The 22,228-nt window shown below is 40.4% G+C and overlaps 1 protein-coding gene across 1 annotated transcript in view; it reads right to left on the bottom strand.

Annotated features, from left to right (window-relative positions):
* Positions 1 to 2,315: 2,315 nt before the first annotated feature.
* Positions 2,316 to 22,228, bottom strand: part of LOC127860814 (uncharacterized) — a 72,463-nt gene continuing 52,550 nt past the window's right edge. The window contains exons 2-3 of the mRNA XM_052399104.1: positions 3,161 to 3,262; positions 2,316 to 2,492 (exon numbers count right to left, since the gene is read on the bottom strand). Of these exons, the coding sequence (XP_052255064.1) occupies positions 2,316 to 2,492; positions 3,161 to 3,262 (279 nt within the window). The remainder of the gene's footprint in view (positions 2,493 to 3,160; positions 3,263 to 22,228) is intronic.

Here is a 22,228-nt window from a genome sequence, read left to right on the forward strand (position 1 = left end):
GTACTGCATCATGAGAAATAGGATACAACTGTAAAAGCAATACATACTGGATGGGTTTTGTCCTAACGTTGACATAGAAATATAAAACTTAAATACGCATTAACCACAAGTGCCGTTCTATCATAATTCTTGCGTTAACTTTAAAGCACAGGACATTCTGGATAAATGACAAGACTTAAAGTATGTAGGTTTTGTCTATTTCGCCGACTTTTTTTATAATATCTTTCAATTTTTTACTTTATAAAATGCCAAAGTTTGAAAATAACATTCAATGTTTGTCTGATGACTTTATAACGCGATCACTTGTTTCCGGGGGTGAGTGTCTTTCTTAGGCAGAACCCATAAGCAATTAGAGTCTCACCTTTTCCGGTTTGTTTTCTGGGTGTGTCGTTAAATATACAAGTGTATGCACAATATATAGATGCAATTTATAGTTGCATTATTGATTGCATGGTTTTACATAAATAACGTAAATTGTAATGCACGTTTTATATTGCTATATTTATTGTACGTTATGCAGAATAAAATTCATTCTTGTATAAATACATGAGCCTGGATTTGTGAAAAGTGGGTTAAATGCATGTGCGTAAAGTGCGTCAAGCAGTCCGCACAGACTAATCAGGGACTACACTTTCCGCCTAAACAGGATTTTTTCAAAGAATAGACTTTTTGGGAACGAAAAATATAATAAAAGCGGAACGTGTCGTCCCTGAATAGCCTGTGCGGACTGCCCAGGCTCATCTAAGACGACATTTACGCACATTCATTAAACTTTCTGTTCACAGAGCACGGTCCATATCGAGTATTACACATAATTAATTTGTTTAAGCACTCATAGGTTTGTAAAAGTACACAACATTGTTCTTGTAATAAAAGCGCATCGCTTTAGCGAGAACATTCGCGGCACGCATTTACTACCGTAATGATCAGCATTGATAAACATATTGAATATTTGTTTCCACATTTGTTGGTTACACTTTTAAAACTGCATCCTATAAATATTCTTGATTTGACTAAATTAGCAGTAGTAATAGTGGCAAATGTAGCGGAAGTGTTAGAAACAGAATGGAGAGCGCCGACGGCGTTGAAAGTCTATTGGCAAGATACAGGGAAGTTTCTTCTGAAGTAAATGTTAAAGAAACAGTTGACTGAATGAAAATCTGAAAGGCTATCAAAAAGAAAAGTTTTTTTAGAATTAGTACAAATAAATTAAACAAGAAGTGGTTAAATACTGCAAAAAATCTATATCAATCGGAAAATCATAAATATGTTTCAATGGAGCTTGGAATTTTGAGAGCAAGTAAATGCCCGGATGCAAATGTTATTTCTGATTAGCTGGCCGTTTAATTATGCTCTTTTTTTAAATCAACGTTATCATTACATCATTACTATTAACGAGACCGAGCGATTTCTTCATTCGGACGCTAAGGTCAAAGTTTTATCTTTGTTTTTCTTGTATTGTTTGTTACTTTTAATAATACTGTTACGATCGCTTCGTTTTCTTTTAAGCAGAAAGAAACAATTCGTTGTTGTTGTTGTTGTCGTTGTTGCCTTGTTGTTGTAATATTAACCGACTTTGTTACATACGCAAACTATTACATGCTCGCTGTATTTTGGAGCACACGTTCTGAAGTATTTAATCCTTATTCAAATTATTTAAAAAAACAAATAATATGCAACACAATTTGCAGATATGAAACAAGACCTGGAACTACGATACTTTAATCACATTCTCGTTCCGATACACGTTTTTAAGAGAATTGTTAACAGATTTTGGCATGTTTTATGAATGTCATTAGATATGATTGCTTACAAATCTTCAACGTTTTAATTGACTTAGCTATTTTTTATGTATGAAAAAAGGTTGAAAAAACTGACGTCGCCGGTATTCGAGTCCGTATCATCAGGATCAGTAAGCGGACGCGTTACCACTGCGACACGCAAACTTTCATGAACTGTTACGAAACATAATACGTATGGTTAACGTTATCTAGCTCTTGCCAATAACAGATTTGTTTTATGATTAAATCTGTTTTTCTAAGAACGTGTTTCATTCAAAATGGTCATAAACAAATTCACTAAAAATGGTCTTAAAAAAATTCTTATAAGGTAATCTTCAAAACAGAGTTTTAAAATTGTAAGAATTAGAAAATTCTATGCTAATATCCTATCTGTTTTGTCTGGAAACATCCCAAATGCGGGTATTTTTACCTCTTGATAGGCACGCATCCTGACTGCGAGACGTGTTTTTTTTTATTTCCAGTAATAAAGTCGATTGGCAAAAGCCAATGACTAAAAAACTAGACGCAGTATCGTCAAAGCCAGACTGGCGTCGACAGTAGTAGCAGCAACAGTAGCAGTGACAGTAGCCACACGAGTAGAAGCGACAGTAAAAGCAACAGTAGCAGCAACAGTAGCAGCGACAGTAGCAGCGACAGTAGCAGCGACAGAAGAGGCAAGAGTAACAGTAACAGTAGCCGCAAACGTAGCAGCTACAGTAGCATCATCAGTTGCATCGGGAGTAGCACTGACAGCAATAACACTTGTTTACCAAATGAGGGGTAATATTTAAACTAGTCATAGTTACGACTATTTTGTTTACTCGCAGATAACTTCCATGCCGTCACAAACGAAGACACAGCGGGTCAAGTTGAAGAGGCGCTGGACAATTGCCGGACCGGATATACTAGGTTACCTGCTCAAAATGTGTCAGCGCTCCTTGGGATATATCGCCACAGCAGCTGTAGTAATATCTATCTTATCCCTCGTAATTATTCTGAAATACACGGATAACATACAGAGAGGGATTGTTCAGAGGAAAAAGCTTGATACCAAGCAAGTGCTAAACCGTCCGTTTCTCGGTGAATGGTCTGTTATTCAAAAAGTGACGACGGCGACAACAATGGTTTCACAACACACAACATCGAACCTGTCGTCAGAGCTTATGGCGATAACGCCCAACCCTGAACTCGATAGGCTCATTAATGCATCGTCTAAAGCGAAGTATCCAGTTACAATTAACGGAAAGTACATATTTGAAAATCCTCAATTGTGTTCATCAGTGGCAAATTTGTCGGTACTAATAATTGTGCATACCGCTCCGGATCATTTCGAAATGAGGCTGGCGATACGAAGGACGTGGGCGAACGACACGTTTTACCGGAAAATGGGGGTCGCCCGGGTGCTCTTTCTTCTGGGGCAGGTTGGGGATTCGGCGCTTCAGATGAAGATGGAAGCTGAGTTCAATGAGTACCGCGACATGCTGCAAGGGGATTTCCGAGATTCCTACCGGAACCTCACTCACAAGGGCGTCATGGGGTACAAGTGGATCACAGAACGATGCAGAAACGCGAAATTTATTTTAAAAACTGACGATGACATTGTTGTCAATATGTTCATATTGTTTACTCGAGTCTTACCAAAGTTTGAGAACAAAACGAAACAAATAGTATGTAATCGTATTCGGGCCAACACAATGCCGATAATTCGGAATAAAACTAATATATGGCGTAAATGGTATGTGAGCGAAAATCATTTCCGGGGGAAAAACTCGTATCCTGAATACTGCAGCGGTTTTATGGTTTTGTTCACTAATGATGTCATTCCCGCAATTTTTAGAGCGGCCACGATGACGCCATTTTTCTGGGTTGATGACGTATACCTTTATGGTCTGGCTCCCGGCCACGTGCCTGGAATGAAGTACGACAGCCTCACTGAACGTATTCTTACCTGGAAAAATGCGCTGAGTTGCTACAGAAATATGACTGAAAATCTCAGCAACAAGTGTGATTATTTGGTGACTGGTTCCAAGCGTCTGAGAGAGAGCGAGGAAACTTGGGTGGAAATGATAAAGCAGTTCGAACATCGTATTGGAGCAGATTTGAGTTTAACAGCAAAATCAAACCCAGACATGCGCACATAAATATCATGACTTATATCTTCACAGAATCAAGAAAACAGTTTTAATGTTATAGCAAAACGCAAAAAATATTAATACATGGTAAATGAAGGGTATTGTGAAAGATGACCTTGATAATTTCAAATGATCGATAAAACTCGACATTTTGCTGCAAAGGAGGCATCTATTAAGAGCTTGGTATTCCACGAACTTACGTGTTTTGTTTTGAAATGTGTTGAATACCGTATTTATATATGTATATTATTCGGCAATTATCAAATAAACTTTAGTGCAAACAAATATCAAGGAATACTGCAACGAGAAATTGGTTAAGACAGTGTCTTTTACAATGTTTAAGCAATACAGGAAATAAAGGAATGTTTTAACTAGAAACACTTTACTAAATAAGTAAGTTGGTGTATATGGTATATAGATTTACCTGGCTGATTATAAAGATAAAGTTTAATACAAAGGGGTGCGATAATAATGTTCTATTTGATCCTTTAGTAGGAAATACTTGAGAACTGAAGACTAAAGAACAAATCACACAAGCTACTTAGTAAACATGTTTTTATAAATGGGCCGTCCGTAAAGTGTAGTCTCAGATTAGCCTGTGCAATCCGCACAGGCTTATCAGGGACGACACTTTCCGCTCTAATGATATTTTACGTTTAAAGAAAGTCTCTTCGTAGCAAAAATCTAGTAAAGGCGGAAAATGTCGTCCTTGATTAACCTGTGCGGACTTCACAGGCTTATTTGGGAAGACACTTTACGCATATGCATTTAACCTCCTTTTCACAGAGCGCGGCTCGTATCAATTATCATTTTGAATGTGGTAGGTCAGTAACCATTAATGGTCCTCCTTTATGAGATAGGCATATAGTGTTATCAATGAATTGAAATATCCACCATTACAACTTGTTTACATGGGCATATTTCCGACATCAGTTGAGTTTTGGACCTTTTTTTATAAATCTGATATAACAAATATCTATAGTGTTGGAAGTTGAGAAATAAAATTTAATATTTATTAGCATCATTTAATGTCTGAGTTAATGTCCCTTTAGATGAAACAATGTATAAGTATCAATCGGTGACTATTTTACCATGCGAAAGAAAAGAATATACACTGTGTCAGTATTTTAAAGATTGCTGCAGTTTCCTAGTGACATGAGAATATTCCAAGGATTATATATACTAGTTGATATTTATTCAGTATCTGCTAAACCTGATATTTTAATTATGATGTGAAAGGTATGGCAAACTTTTTGTTGCAAATATGAGTGTGAGTAGGATACTAGTACAAAATCCCCCTTTTTCCCAAAGGCAATCAATGAAAACAAATCTGGATATGTAGTGTGTAATTCTGTAAACAAAAGAACACGTTGTGCGGAAGATGTTGTGCAATGAGAAGTTTTAAAGGGCTACTATCGGTCCGTAAAATATACAAAACTATTATAATGTTCATTACCTTACCTGTTTTGGATCAATACCACTGTTAAATTGTCTTTATACCATCAGCATGCCGTGTCCATTTACTAAGTATACAGCTTATGCATTTTAGTTTAAGCTTAATACGGTGACCAAATGCGCCGTGAGAAATTAATTTTCTGACACATTCGTAAATGCTGTTGTTATTGGATTTGTGGTATTTTAATGTCAATTTTTTAACGGAATATATTTGTTTTGTTTAGAATTTTAGTGTGTTTATGCAAATACTGAATATTTTGACTTCAGTATTGTTGTTATTTGAAGATTTCTTTTACTATGTCTACGAGGGTAAGATAAATATTTAATATTAAAGGGTAAAAACATAGATACGTTTATACGTTTATTTTTATTTTTATAATTACTAAAATAAAAAATATACTAAACAAATATACGAAAAATAACAAATTACCTCACTGATAACAACATGATCTGAAATTAAAACAGCTTGCAATGCACGCATCATAAACAGCTTGCAATGCACGCATCATAAACAGCTTGCAATGCACGCATCATAAACAGCTTGCAATGCACGCATCATAAACTATTATATTGGGCTGGAAGTAAAGAGCATATGACAGAAAGCAACAATGTCCATAAAAACAACACACGACTTGTACATTATTTTAATAGCACACACCTATCGAGAAGAATATAATAAACGGAAAACAAAACTCATGAAAATGATTGGTTTAGCATGTGGTTGTACTATTTAATATCATTTTTCATGCGGATTGATTGATTGATTGATTTGATTAATTTTATTTGGTAAACATATGAACATTACATAGTTACTACATAATGCAGACAATATAAATATATTATCACAGCAATATACATAGCAAACCATGGAATGCACACACAATACCAATGATAACACAAAAAAGAGAAAAATGATTTTCACTTATTTCCATTGGGGTCCTTGATATTGGTGGCAGTAACCATGAAACAGGCATGTATTAGATATTTAATAATGTATATGTATCACAATATGTACTGTTTAATAAAGTATATTACTGATTAAGAATGAACAAATATAATCACATGTTCATTATTATCACAGAAGTTGCATAAGAAAGTTACACACTGCATATGTAGTTAATAAACACACTTTGTAGCATACTATAAGTTTAAGAATAATTATGAGATCCTTGCATCTTATTGATCATAAGACTTAAAAATGTATCACAGTATTTTAACAGAACATAAAATTCATAATAAAAATTACACTATTAAAAGCTATAAAGACTCTAAAAACTGTTTCTTGATGGCACCCTTGAAATTGTTAGGTTTAGGTACATCCCTGATGTTTTGAGGAAGATTGTTCCATAAACAGATACCATTATATGTAAATGTTTTAAAACCAATACTTCCTACTCTTGGTTTGGAAAAACGACCAGAGTCTTCAAATGTAAAATTTTCAGCAAAATGATCAGATTCTGGCTGAGCTACCATATTAGACCTAGTACAACGATTATGTACGCCAGACACTGACACGATGTCATGACAACGACCCGATAAAGTTTTTAAGTTTATTTATTTTATTTAAGTCTCATCCACAATTCATCATAACAATTATTACAATAAATGATCCATAGGATATATGAATGTGGCCATTCTTAGCGAATTATAAGAGACTATCAGTATCACAATCTCATAAAAACTGATATAAAATACAACAAAATATAATATACTACACTTATTAAACTAAGATGTAGCTGTTTAAGGTTTTATAATTACGGTATTATGTTCAATTTAAAACTATATTAATGTATCAACATATTAAAAAACTTGATTAATTTCTGCTTATCAAGACATTTAGGTATTTGTCTAAAATTGTATTAAACATGACATTAAGAATTGATGTTTTCATGTAGCTTTACAAACTATTTTCCAGTAAAATAACATGTATAAAAAATAATATATATATATATATATATATATATATAGATATATATATATATATATATATATAGTTATATAAGTAAAATGTAATAATCCAGATTGTGAATATTATATAATAAAAGTAAAAACACGTGTCTGGGATTTTAAATATATATTGATTTAGCCAACGCGTTTCGCATAGCTCATCAGGGCATAATACAATATATTACAACGTCTCCATGACATTTTGACGTTGTAATATATTGTATTATGCCCTGATGAGCTATGCGAAACGCGTTGGCTAAATCAATATATATTTAAAATCCCAGACACGTGTTTTTACTTTTATTATATATATATATATATATATATAGAGAGAGAGAGAGAGAGCGAGAGAGAGAGCGAGAGAGAGAGAGAGAGAGAGAGAGAGAGGTCTGTAGGTAGATAGGTAGGTAGGTAGGTAGTAGGTGGGGTGGGTGGGTTGGGGTGGGGTGGGTGGTTGGGTGGTAGGTGGTGGGTGGGTGGGTAGTAGGTAGGTAGGTAGGTAGGTAGGTAGGTAGGTAGGTAGGTAGGTAGGTAGGTAGGTAGGTAGGTAGGTAGGTCGGTCGGTCGGTAGGTCGGTCTGTCGGTAGGTAGGTCGGTAGTTAGGTCGGTAGGTCGGTAGGTAGGTCGGTCGGTGGTCGGTAGGTCGGTCGGTCGGTCTGTAGGGAGGTAGGGAGGTAGGTCGGTCGGTAGGTCGGTCGGTAGGTAGGTAGGTCGGTAGGTAGGTCGTAGTCGGTCGGTCGGTAGGTAGGTAGGTGTCGGTCGGTCGGTTCGGTAGGTAGGTAGGTAGGTCGGTAGGTCGGTAGGTAGGTCGGTAGGTCGGTAGGTAGGTCGGTAGGTAGGTAGGTAGGTAGGTCGGTAGGTAGGTAGGTAGGTAGGTCGGTCGGTAGGTCGTTAGGTAGGTAGGTCGGTAGGTAGTTAGTAGGTAGGTCGGTAGGTAGGTAGGTAGGTAGGGTCGTAGTAGGTAGGTAGGTAGGTAGGTAGGTCGGTCGGTAGGTAGGTAGGTAGGTAGTCGTAGAGAGAGGAGAGAGAGTTTGGTTGGGTGGGTTTGGGTGGGTGGGTGGGTGGGTGGGTCGGTGGGTGGGTCGGTCGGTCGGTAGGTAGGTAGGTAGGTCGGTCGGTAGGTCGGTAGGTAGTCGGTAGGTAGGTAGGGTAGGTCGGTCGTAGGTCGTAGGTCGGTAGGTAGGTCGGTAGGTCGGTCGTTAGGTCGGTAGGTAGGTAGGTAGGTAGGTAGGTAGGTAGGTCGGTAGGGTCGGTCGGTTGGTAGGTAGATAGTATGTAGGTAGGTAGTAGGTAGGTAGGTGGGTGGTGGGTGGTGTGCGGGTGGGTGGGTGTCGGTGGATGGGTGGGTTGGGGGGGTGGGTGGGTGGGTGGTGGGTGGGTGGATGAGTGGGGTGGGTGGGTGGGTGGTTGGGTGGGTGGTGGTGGGTGGGTGGGGGGTGGGTGGGTGGGTGGGTGGGTGGGTGGGTGGGTAGGTAGGTAGGTAGGTAGGTAGGTAGGTGTAGGTAGGTAGGTAGGTGGTCGGTAGGTAGGTAGGTAGGTACGGTCGGTAGGTAGGTAGGTAGGTCGGTAGTAGGTAGGTCGGTAGGTAGGTAGGTAGGTAGGTAGGTAGGTAGGTTAGTAGGAGGTCGGTAGGGTAGGTAGTAGGTAGGTAGGTAGGTAGGTAGGTCGGTAGGTAGGTAGGTCGGTAGGTAGGTAGGTAGGTAGGTCGGTAGGTAGGTAGGTAGGTAGGTAGGTAGGTCGGTAGGTAGGTAGGTAGGTAGGTAGGTAGGTAGGTAGGTAGGTAGGTAGGTAGGTAGGTAGGTAGGTAGGTAGGTAGGTAGGTAGGTAGGTAGGTAGGTAGGTAGGTAGGTAGGTAGGTAGTATGGTAGGTAGGGTAGGTAGGTAGGTAGGTAGGTAGGTAGGTAGGTAGGTAGGTAGGTAGGTAGGTAGGTAGGTAGGTCGGTAGGTAGGTAGGTAGGTAGGTAGGTAGTAGGTAGGTAGGTAGGTAGGTAGGTAGGTAGGTAGGTATCGGTAGGTAGTAGGTAGGTAGGTAGGGTGTAGGTAGGTAGGTAGGTAGGTTAGGTAGGTAGGTAGGTAGGTAGGTATAGGTAGGTAGGTAGGTAGGTAGGTAGGTAGGTAGTAGGGTAGGTAGTAGGTAGGTAGGTAGGTAGGTAGGTAGGTAGGTAGGTAGGTAGGTAGGTAGGTAGGGTAGGTAGGTAGGTAGGTAGGTAGGAGGTAGGTAGGTAGGTAGGTAGGTAGGTAGGTAGGTAGGTCGGAAGGTCGGTAGGTAGGTTGGTAGGTAGTTAGGTAGGTAGGTAGGTCGGTAGGTAGGTGGTAGGTGGTAGTAGGTAGGTAGGTCGGTAGTCGGTAGGTAGGTAGGTAGGTCGGGTCGTAGGTCTTAGGTAGGTAGGTAGGTAGGTAGGTCGAGGTAGGTTAGGTAGGTAGGTAGGTCGGTAGGTAGGTAGGTCGGTAGGTAGGTATGTTCGGTAGGTAGGTGGTCGGTGGTAGGTAGGTAGGTCTTGATAGGTCGAGAGAGAGAGAGTTGGGTGGGTGGGTTTGGGTGGGTGGGTGGGTGGTGGGTAGGTGGGTGGGTAGGTAGGTCTAGGTAGGTAGGTAGGTAGGTAGGTAGGTAGTAGGTAGGTAGGTAGGTAGGTAGGTAGGTAGGTAGGTAGGTGGTAGGTAGGTAGGTAGGTAGGTAGGTAGGTAGGTAGGTTAGGTAGGTAGGTAGGTAGGTAGGTAGGCGGTAGGTAGGTAGGTAGGTCGGTAGGTAGGTAGGTAGGTAGGTAGGGTAGGTAGGTAGGTAGGGAAGGTAGGTAGGTAGGTTGGTAGGTCGTTAGGTAGGTAGGTAGTCGTAGGAGTCGGTCGGTGGTAGGTCGGTAGGTCGGTAGGTCGGTAGGTAGGGAGGTAGGGAGGTAGCGGTAGGTAGGTAGGTAGGTAGGTAGGTCGGTCGGTAGGTAGGTAGTAGGTAGGTAGGTCGGTAGGTAGGTAGGTCGGTTCGGTCGGTAGGTAGGTAGGGTAGGTTAGGTAGGTAGGTATGTCGGTAGGTAGGTAGGTAGGTAGGTAGGTAGGTAGGTAGGTAGGTAGGTAGGTAGGTAGGTAGGTAGTCGGTAGGTAGGTAGGTAGGTAGTTAGGTAGTTAGGTAGGTAGGTAGGTAGTAGGTAGGTAGGTAGGTCGGTAGGTCGGCGGTAGGTAGGTAGGTCGGTAGGTAGGTAGGTAGTAGGTCTGTCGGTAGGTAGGTAGGTAGGGTCGGTAGGTCGGTCGTAGGTAGGTAGGTCGGTAGGTAGGTAGGTCTTAGGTCGGTAGGTAGGTAGGTCGGTAGGTAGTAGGTAGGTAGGTAGGTCGGTAGGTAGGTAGGTAGGTAGGTAGGTAGGTAGGTAGGTAGGTAGGTCGGGTCGTAGGTCGGTAGGTCGGTCGGTAGGTAGGTAGGTAGGTAGGTAGGTCGGTAGGTAGGTAGGGTAGGGGTAGGAGTAGGTAGTAGGTAGGTAGTCGGTAGGTCGGTCCTAGGTAGGTAGGTAGGTAGGTAGGTAGGGTGGTAGGTAGGTAGGTAGGTAGGTAGGTCGGTAGGTCGGTAGGTAGGTCGTAGGTAGGTAGGTAGTAGGTAGGTAGGTTAGGTAGGTAGGTAGGGGTTAGGTAGGGGTAGGTAGTAGGTCGGTAGGTAGGTAGGTAGTAGGTTAGGTAGGTAGGTAGGGTGGTGGTAGGTAGGTAGGTAGGTAGGTAGGTAGGTAGGGGTAGGTGGTAGTAGGTAGGTAGGTAGGGGTTAGGTTCGGTCGGTAGGGTAGGTAGGGTCGTTCGGTCGTTAGTTTCGGTCGGTCGGTAGGTAGGTCGGTAGGTAGTCGTAGGTAGGTAGGTAGGTAGGTAGGTAGGTCGGTAGGTAGGTAGGTAGTAGGTAGGTAGGTCGGTAGGTAGGTAGGTAGGTCGTAGGTAGGTAGGTAGGATCGGTAGGTAGGTGGTAGGTAGGTCGGTTGTCGTAGGTAGGTCTTTAGGTAGGTAGGTAGGTCGTAGGTGGATGGGTGTGGTGGGTGTGCGGGTGGGTGGGTGGGTTCGGTGCTGGGTGGGTGGGTGGGTGGGTGGGTGGGTGGGTGGGTGAGTGGGTGGGTGGGTGGGTGTTGGGTGGGTGGGTGGTGTGTGGGGTTGGTGGGTGGTGGGTGGGTGGGTGGTGGGTGGGTGGTAGGTAGGTAGGTCGGGTAGGTAGGTAGGTCGGTCGGTAGGTCGTAGGTCGTAGGTCGGTGTCGGTAGGTAGGTGGTAGGTCGGTAGGTAGGTAGGTAGGTAGGTAGTTGGTAGGTAGATAGGTATGTAGGTAGGTAGGTAGTAGGTAGGTGGGTGGTGGGTGGGTGTGCTGGTGGGGTGTTGGGTCGGTGGATGGGTGGTGGGTGGGTTGGGTGGGTGGTGGTGGGTGGGTGAGTGGGTGGTGGGGGTGGGTGGTTGGGTTGGGTCTGGGGTGTGGTGTTGGGTGGGTGGGTGGGTGGGTGGGTGGGTGGGTGGTTGGTGTGGGTGTTGGTTGTGTGGGTGGGTGGGTGGGTGGGTGGGTGGGTTGGTGGTGGTGGGTAGGTAGGTAGTGTTGGTAGGTAGGTCGGTCGGTAGGTAGGTGTAGGTAGGTAGGTAGGTAGGTAGGTCGTAGGTCGTAGGTAGGTAGGTCGGTTCGGTAGGTCGGTAGGTGGTCGGTCGTAGGTAGGTCGGTCCGGTAGGTAGGTCGGTATCGGTCGGTAGGTCGGTCGGTAGGTCGGTCGTAGGTCGTCTAGGTAGGTCTATAGGTAGGTAGGTAGGTAGGTCGGTACGGTAGGTAGGTAGGTAGGTAGGTAGGTAGGTAGGTAGGTAGGTAGGTAGGTCGGTAGGTAGGTAGGTAGGTAGGTAGGTAGGTAGGTAGGTAGGTAGGTAGGTAGGTAGTAGGTAGGTAGGTAGGTAGGTAGGTAGGTAGGTAGGTAGGTAGGTAGGTAGGTAGGTAGGTAGGTAGGTAGGGTAGGTAGGTAGGTAGGTAGGTAGGTAGGTAGGTAGGTAGGTAGGTAGTAGGTAGGTAGGTAGGTAGGTAGGTAGGTAGGTAGGTAGGTAGGTAGGTAGGTAGGTAGGTAGGTAGGTAGGTAGGTAGTAGGTAGGTAGTAGGTAGGTAGGTAGGTAGGTAGGTAGGTAGGTAGGTAGGTAGGTAGGTAGGTAGGTAGGAGTCGGTAGGTAGGTAGGTAGGTAGGTAGGTAGGTAGGTAGGTAGGTAGGTAGGTAGGTAGGTAGGTAGGTAGGTAGGTAGGGTAGGTAGGTAGTAGGTAGGTAGTAGGTAGGTAGGTAGGTAGGTAGGTAGGGTAGTAGGTAGGTAGGTAGGTAGGTAGGTAGGTAGGTAGGTAGGTAGTAGGTAGGTAGGTAGGTAGGTAGTAGGTAGGTAGGTAGGTAGGTAGTAGGTAGGTAGGTAGGTAGGTAGGTAGGTAGGTAGGTAGGTAGTAGGTAGGTAGGTAGGTAGGTAGGTAGGTAGGTAGGTAGGTAGGTAGGTAGGGTAGGTAGGTAGGTAGGTAGGTAGGTAGGTAGGTAGGAGGTAGGTAGGTAGGTGTAGGTAGGTAGGTAGGTAGGTAGGGTAGGTAGGTAGGTAGGTAGGTAGGTAGGTAGGAGGTAGGTAGTAGGTAGGTAGGTAGGTAGGTAGGTAGGTAGGTAGGTAGGTAGGTAGGTAGGTAGGTAGGTAGGTAGGTAGGTAGGTAGGTAGGTAGGTAGGAGGTAGGTAGGTAGGTAGGTAGGTAGTAGGTAGGTAGGTAGGTAGGTAGGTAGGTAGGTAGGTAGGTAGGTAGGTAGGTAGGTAGGAGGTAGGTAGGTAGGTAGGTAGGTAGGTAGGTAGGTAGGTAGGTAGGTAGGTAGGTAGGTAGGTAGGTAGGTAGGTAGGTAGGTAGGTAGGTAGGTAGGTAGGTAGGTAGTAGGTAGGTAGGTAGGTAGGTAGGTAGGTAGGTAGGTAGGTAGGTAGTAGGTAGGTAAGGTAGGTAGGTAGAGGTAGGTAGGTAGGTAGGTAGGTAGGTAGGGTAGGTAGGTAGGTAGGGTAGGTAGGTAGGTAGGTAGGAGGTAGGTAGGTAGGGTAGGTAGGTAGGTAGGTAGGTAGGTAGGTAGGTAGGTAGGTAGGTAGGTAGGTAGGTAGGTAGTAGGTAGGTAGGTAGGTAGGTAGGTAGGTAGGTAGTAGGAGGTAGGTAGGTAGGTAGGTAGGTAGGTAGGTAGGTAGGTAGGTAGGTAGGTAGGTAGGTAGGTAGGTAGGTAGGTAGGTAGGTAGTAGGTAGGTAGGTAGGTAGGTAGGTAGGTAGGTAGGTAGGTAGGTAGGTAGGTAGGTAGGTAGGTAGGTAGGTAGGTAGGTAGGTAGGTAGGTAGGTAGGTAGGTAGGTAGGTAGGTAGGTAGATAGATAGATATATAGATAGATAGATAGATAGATAGATAGATAGATAGATACAAAGTCTATGAATTTTTGTGCGATCATTTATGCGTGAAAACACGCATGGGAAATAATACACGTATTATAAAATCGTTACCATGCGCTATTTATATAAATATTAACTACTTAATTTACAAAATCCGAATTTTATAGAACGTACCATACAAGTCTTACAAAGAAATTTAATAAATAAACACCAATCGTTAGCCTATGTATTAATATGCATCTCAGGTCGCGTCAGGTATTCCGAATCACGTCACTTATTCCGAGTCGCAAAAATGGTAGTATTTTGTCTCATCAACCTTGTAATAGTATTTAACAGGCTTTACCATTTTTGGTTGTTTATTCCACATGTATTGCACGTCAATTTGATTGTATTGTGTTTTAACTGGCGCTGCACTTAGACGTTGTCTTATATTTTGTTTGATTCACCATACTTTGCTAAACTACCACTTTTAATTTATTTAGATACAGGTCACATATCCAATGTATGTGGTCAAACATTCACTTTGTCGCTTTTATTATTTTGTTCAATGTCCTGCGCCCATAGTTCAGTAGCCAAAAGTCCGAATCAAGATTTTTCTAGAACATTTGACCATCAGGTTCTTGTAGAGAACACAAACAACCACCGTGCCGTCTTAAATCGTCATATGCACGTGACCATTTATGCACGTTAAACTTCCCTGTTTTTAATTCTAACGTTTAGTGCCAATGTTTCAGTTGCCAAAGGTTTCATACAAGAGTTTTCAAACCATCAGCTTATACGTGCTAGTAGAACACATGACAGCCACGTGCTTTATCGCCATGAAAGCTGTTTGTCTTATCTACACGTAATTTTGATAGTTTCGTTTGGTTATTGAAACAAAGTCAATGTACGTAAAATGTCATCCGTCTACACTTTTTTATCTAGTGTTTAATGTACATATTGCCCATGTGTCTGAGAGATCATGGACTAAAGACTAACACAAGTCCCTGCAAAGTTGGTGTACGTGACAGAACGTGACAGACCATTTAGCCAATTTGCTTACAGCGCAAGTATTTATACGGTAGTGTACAGCGACCAAATTGTAGAATCCGAACTCCCAATTAAGAGATTTCTCGGTCTATGGATGAACACGTACTTGAAGAGAACACAAACACCTATACAGCTGATATAGGCACACGCCATCTGAATTCGTCACGTCTACATGATCATTAATCCAATTTAACGTTTTCATTTTTTTTAATGTACAACGACCATTTTAAGTGGCCAAAAGGAACAACCGAGAGTTTCCGGACTATGGCACTTTATTTGCTTGCACACCACCAGCACATAATCGGTACAACTCAATTTCCTTACGAGCGAGTGTTTACTGATCCGAGACAAACTCCCCACGGCTACTAGTGATAACCACTACCATCACAAGAAAATCCTTCCAAATCTGGAAGGCTGTTTTGTTTAAGTATATTATGAAAAGAAGTATTATTTACTTTTCTATTTTGAAAATAGTGTATTAGTTTAGGTTAATTACAAAAAAATATCTTAATTAAAAGAAACGTAAAAATAACAACTAGTGGGTCGTTGATACTGTAAGACGCAATTATTGTACCACGTGGCTCGGCTATCATCACGTGGCTGGTTATATCGACAAGATTTGATATACAGCTATTGACTTGAAAGACACTTTATTTTGAGCTCAAAACAAGTTGTATTGCTCATTTTTGTATTATTATGTCCAATAGCATATATATATTGTTTTCTGATAACCTTTATAAATAAAATATGAAAAAAAAAATTAAAAATCTGTAAATAAAAATACGTATCTTCACCTTTATAGAGCCTTTAATTAAATTATCTGCACATGGTCATCACAAACTGTGACATATGGTAGATGCGTGAGCGATCCATCCAATCAACAAGGGTTATTCGAAGGGATGGGTTTAGTAAATCGGGGAAAGAGTAACAGTCAACCAATCAAGAATGGGATAAGACATATCTTGTTTATTTTCCTCAGAATAAAATGCTGTGGGTTTGTTGTAAGTTTCAGATTCTGGGTTAGATTTGGAAAAGAACTTTGAGAGTCGTCACGTCTTCTTGACGTAGTGGCCATGTTGGCCGCCGCGCTGTAAAATTGTACTTCATGAACATTAAAAGCGTTGTGTTAGAAATAATTTAACAGAAATAAATCTCGATGAAAACAGAAATTAACTTTGGTTGTTACTGTGTGTTATCCACGAACGATAAGTAATTACAAGACAACAATAACTAGATACACCCGGTCTTCCCTCGAGTATATGCTATCCATTCGCGCCATGTTGTATTCATAATTGCACCATTTGCTCCTTAGAAACGCTTCTGACAGGATGACGATGGTTTTTTCTGCTGCTCTGGATGGCGTGGATAATGTTGTCCGAAATTGCGTTACCTGGCAAAAAGTCTCGCTGATGCAGACACAAAGAAACGTTTTCCGCCTCAAGTCTTGGAATAACTTCATCTAAAATAAATCTGAAATTATCTTCTGCGTATAAAATAAACGCATCAAATCTGTAGTTTTCTATTAGCGTATAGTCCGGTAATATACGATAACCGAAGAACCTCTTCCTAGACATAAAAAGCAGATATCGGAGTTTACAGCGATGTCGGTATATAACGCCTCCCAAAACTGTGGCCAGTGCTGAAGATATCCCGATACAGCAAAGGACAATCAGAAGCGTGTAAGATCTACAGTCACCTTCTAAATTGCTGACTTCTTTCTCTTAACATGTGGCATCCATGATCCTTTTATCTGACAATCCGAAAACCGTTTTCATGTTGCTCTTATGTTCATAAAGCCAGTTTAGAAAGTCTTGGTATTCACACGAATAATCTAGCGAGTTGTTTCGAAGGTCAATTTCGAACGTAGAATTTAATTTCTTAGCATTCAGCTCTAAACTTGTCCGAATATTTCTTGCGAGAGTGTAAAGGAAATTAACGTGTAGATCTATATGTAACAAATTTGTTAAAGAAGGCAGCATAATAACCAGATTTCCTATATTGTTGTTGCTAAGATCTAGATCTGTTAAATTTGTCAGTGGGCCAAAGGTCGATCTATGCAATATCGTAATGCCGTTTGCCAATAAATTAAGAGTTTTTAATGATGTTAAACATTCAAAAATACTTGATCTCACACTGTCTGCTAATTGGTTCCCTAGGTAGTTATTGTCTAGTCGTAAGATTTTCAAAGGATAGTTCAATGACTTTTCCCCGATTTGCATTATGTAACAACGGGATATATTACTGACTTCAATATTCGGAAACGGTCCATATTGATCGGTGAATATGTTGAAAACGTCATTTGACAAATCAATATGCTTGATTGCATTGGCACTGGGTGTGATATTATAATTTATCTGTTCATTGTAAATGATATTGCCCTCATGAAAATCCACAAATTCTAGAAGTTTTTGAAGATTAGTTTCAAGAGTTATGTTTCTCAGATTTGGTTGTATATAATTACATGGCCATTTGTTCGCCGTTAGTTGCATCAGAAATGCTTCCTGCATATAAGGGTATCTAGTAAAATCCCTCTCCTCACATCCTTTTCTTTCGTCGTCAGTGTCTTCAACATTATATCTGGACGGGTAGTAAGAGGAGTGCTGCAAAGCGCCCAACAATTTTCGGACGTTTATCATGCATGAGGTCTGTAACATGTACGGTGTAAATACTAGATCATTGTCAGACATATCCATGGTAGTTAACGATTCAGGAAGCAAGATTAGGGCATTTGTCTCAAATGACATTAGTCGGTTGCCTGCGATAAAAATTTCTTCTATACTTGTGTTCCAAATGTAACAGAGATCCTGCCTTAATAGACATGTTCCCAGTCCAACGAGGTATGTATATATGGCACATATACACTAAGAATATCGGTAAATTGAAGTCTGTATGATATATTTTCCATTGATCTGAAGCCAAGCTTTCGATTATAAGACAGATCTAATATTTGCAGATGTTTAAGTTGTTCAAAAAGCCCCAGCTAAAATATTCCTAACGGAGCAAGCTGAAATGTTCAGTTTCACGATTGATACCAACTGCTTAAAGGTCTAGTTGGAAATATGGGGTATGCTACAGTGACTGTAGGAATACAACCCTGACAAACTTACCCCTGCAGCCTATTGGTGTGTTTCCCAATGTCAAAGTTGTCTCTCAACCCATCAAGTCTTAGCCTTTGTAGTTTTCATAGGTGTGAAAGATTTGGATAGTTCCGTATAGCAGCTTTATCCACAGGACATCCATTTAGGATTAGAGTAGTTAGAGACAGTGGAATAAATTCCGCTGACCAGCCACTTTTGAAGACCATGCGATTATTTCTGGATTTATCCAGTATCTTCAAGTTGGTGAAATTAATAAAATTGTCTTTTCTGAATTCGCTTATTTGATTAAAATTTACGTTAAGTTCATACAAATGTTCACACCCTTCAAGTTCTGTGGCGTTAAAATTTCCAAAATTATTTCTACCAGCTCTCAGTGTGACCCTTGGCTCAATAGTAATATTTCCTACAACAGAACATATATCTGTGATTCTCGAAATATGTTTTCCTTCACAATCCATAACCGAGCTTCGTTTATCCGTAAAGCATTCACATGTACTAGTATTACGTGGCCCGCATACATAACTTTCAGACACTGCTTCATTTATTCCAAATAGTATAAAACACTCGATCGCTAAGAAAATTATTTCCATATTTGACTTGTTAACAACAGACTGTATTAGCTAATGTAATGAAATGTTCGGAGAAAGCTTATGAATGAAATATCATGACGAAGTGAATCATGCTAGATAAAATTGTAGCATCTAAAAAATGGATTGCATAATCACATGTGATAATGTTTAAATCTAAACTCGATTAACACATTAATGTGTCTTTTTTTTCCTGTTAGCAATGTTACTGCTCTTTCGCTTAACGAAGTGCGGCCATTCCGCTTGAGTACTCACATTATGATTTACATTGCACATGTCACATTACAGCAGATATCTTTTTAAAAACCTTGTTTTATATTAAATGTGTGATTCTGATGTATAAAACGTGACTTTATATAGGAGAAATTAGCTTTTTTATTGTGTAATAATTCGTCAGTTTGAAAATGTAAAGTAAGATAGAATATGAAATATCTAAATAGCTAAACATTTTAGTAAGGACAACCACTGCATTGTTGAATGTGTAAGGGCAGTTTACAAAATTGTATATGAACTACATTGAATGCATATTGACAGTTTACAACATTGCGTAGTGCATATGTTGAATGCATATGGACAGTTAACAACATGGTTTATTAAATATTAAAACATATTTTACATGTATCACGCGACACTAAGTAGAGCATTTCAATGAAATGAAATGGAGATATATATTCATTTAAAAACGATAAAAACGGCCACCGGAAAAACTTTGCGAAACCGAAATTTCGCAAACTTAAGTACCCTTTTTCTTAAAGATTTGCTACTTTGAGACATAGTATGCGATAAAAGTCTTATCGTTGATTAATAATTGGTTATTTTCACTCAAAAAACGCGTTTTCTTCACTATGAAATTTATAAGCAAAGTTGGGGTTCCCATGGGATTTTTGCATTTTCCCATGGGATTTTCGATTTTCCCATGGGATTTTTTCTCCCATGGGATTTTTTTTCTCCCATAATTTGCAAATGGGAGAAAAATCCCATGGGATTTTGAACATTTTAAAAAACGTGTTTTATTTGCGTTTGCAAGTATTTTAACGTTATTTAAGGACTGTATATTGGTTTTATGCCAATTATATATAAAAATATATAGTAATAAAAAAATCCCATTTTAAAATGGGAGAAAAAAATCCCATGGGATTTTTTTCTTATTTTGAGAGATTTATTCATGAAACTTTCAGAAACATCATATTTTATGAAATGATGAACAACTACGATATTTTAATGCGTTTAGTCGTGTTTGAAAAAAAAACAAAAAATCCCATGGGATTTTTAAATCCCCATGGGATTTTTTTCCAATGGGATTTTTCAGTTTCGTAAGCCGAATAAGTTTCTTAATGCGAAAAACAACAATAAAGGAAATAATAATTATAATTTTGAATAATAAATTGAATAATATAAATAACATGAATATTTTTAAAATGAGTTACAATTAAAGGTTTATGCTAGTAGAACTTATCATTTCTTGTTCGAGCAGATGGTTGAGTCCAATTGGTGAGTATGCCAGCTTAGAACCAGTATAAATGCATCGCAGACAGACAACGCTGTCATACTGTACACACCGCTGAGTAACAATCTTTATTGCATTTCATTTTGCAACAGAAAATGAACTCCGTAGTATAATTGATCTTATATATGCCCTCTGCTTTTGAAAGCGTGCAACACATTAACATAACAATAAGTCCATGCCAAAAACTATGTGCAAATTCCATTCAAAGCTATATACACATTATAAAGGTCAGATGACCCGCGTCATGCGAAAATGGGTCTTATGTCATATGCGGCCAAAGTTGGTCCATCCTAGCTTGTCCAACCGCGCAGTCTGGTCAGGTACTACGCTGACTAATATATAAAGTCAAGCCATGATTCGTGGTCTCATATCCAAACTCGGTAGCTCCTGTGCGAAACTTTCACCGGAAACGACGGCACCGAGACGGGCGCTCGAACTTTGCGGATGCGCGTTATATGTTATATATAATAGCGCGATGTGTTTTTTCTTGCCTCAAATTAGTAAGCCCAATCAGCGATTTATTGTGTTCTTTGCTTCTACTATTAACAAGAACTTCAACTGATACGAACATGAATTTTATTTTAATATGTTTATTTAATGCTCGGAAAACTCATTGTACATTTAGACTACTACTTATAAAACAAAGTCGGGTTTTCAACATCTGTTTTCGGCATATAAATTGTTATTCCAAACCAGATTTTACGCACTTTACTGTACAAAATACCGTTAGGGCCACCGTGGTTACTCATTAAAATCCAGAGGGCGAGAATGCGAGAACGCGAAAGTACGATGACGACAGTGCGACAATACGATGGCGACAATGCGTTCGTACGATTGCGAAAACGCGCTAGTACGATGACGACAATGCGACAGTGCGACAATACAATGGCGGCAGTGCGATAGTACGGGGGCGACAATGCGATAGTCATATCGTACTGTCGCCGTGGTATCATCGCAATGTCGCCATCGTTCTATCGCATTGTCGCCATCGTATTGTCGCACTGTCGCCATCGCATTTTCGAATTGCCGCCATCATACTATCGCGTTATCGCATTGGCACCATCGTACTATCGCACTGTCGGCTATCGCCATCGTATTGTCGCACTGTCGTCATCGTATTTTCGCACTGTCGTCATCGTATTATCGCACTATCGAACTGTAGTATTGTCGCCATCGTACTATCTCACTGTCGTCATCGTATTGTCGCACTGTCGTCATCGCACTGTCTGATTGTCGTCATCGTATTATCGCGTTCTCGCATTGTCGCCATCGTACTATCGCATTGTCGCCATCGTATTGTCACCCTGTCATCATCGTATTGTCACATTGTCGCCATCGTACTATCGCGTTTTCGCCCTCTGGATTTTAATGTGTAACCACGATGGCACTAACGGTATTCCTTAATACTGCTAAAGCACAGTATGATTAGGGCACTCCCAATGCTCAAATCTCTATGTCTATTTTAGTAACAACACATGTCTATGGAAGGATATTTAGGTAAAAGTTACATCATTCGTGGTGAATATTTACATTATGACTGATGCTTATTCTAATTTGCTTTATGACAATTCCAACATGCTTGTTGTCTATTCGTTTATACTTGATGATTGCTGCAACATTACATCATTCATGAATAATATTTACATTATGCGTGATGTTTATTCTAACATGCTTCATGACAGTTCCAACATGCTTGTTCTCTATCGGTTATACTTGATGATTGTTTCAACATGCTTGGTGACTATCCAATGTTTGTGTGTTCATTATTCCTGAAACCAGTCATAATCGGTTTTGCCACTAAGCGTCATTAACAACGGCAGTTAGCAACAGGCAGTAAGCAGAATGCAAGTTACTAATTTATGACATCAGGTGGCGCGCGTTTATTTTCCGTATGTTGAATAAATTACTTTTCGGAAAAAAAGCGAAAACATCCGAATCATTTTGACTAGTAAACTGAATAAGCTGAATTAGTTCCCTTCGTTATATAATCTCCATTAAACTAAATACGTTCATTATTGCCATGAAGACCAGTAAGTTTACACAATGAATTGACTGCCGTGAATGTGTTTGATATTTGTAAGATGCAATTGGCACTCAAGAAATTATACATGTATTTTATTCAGAACATAACGGGGCTGATGTGTTGGAATTGTGGCCCTTCCCTAGTCCAAATAATTACAGTAGACGTAATCTACCGATGTGCATTGCATATCGACCTCATATTTATAAAGTAGCCCAAACCCCAATTGCCACAGACCTGTGCGTGAAACTTTCAGATTTCTCTAGTCTGTTTACCATGCTATAATTACAATTTCTATAAACACATATTTATCATTTTATG

The sequence above is a fragment of the Dreissena polymorpha genome, chromosome 15, assembly GCF_020536995.1.
Source record: "Dreissena polymorpha isolate Duluth1 chromosome 15, UMN_Dpol_1.0, whole genome shotgun sequence".
In the NCBI taxonomy this organism is placed as follows: Eukaryota; Metazoa; Mollusca; class Bivalvia; order Myida; family Dreissenidae; genus Dreissena; species Dreissena polymorpha.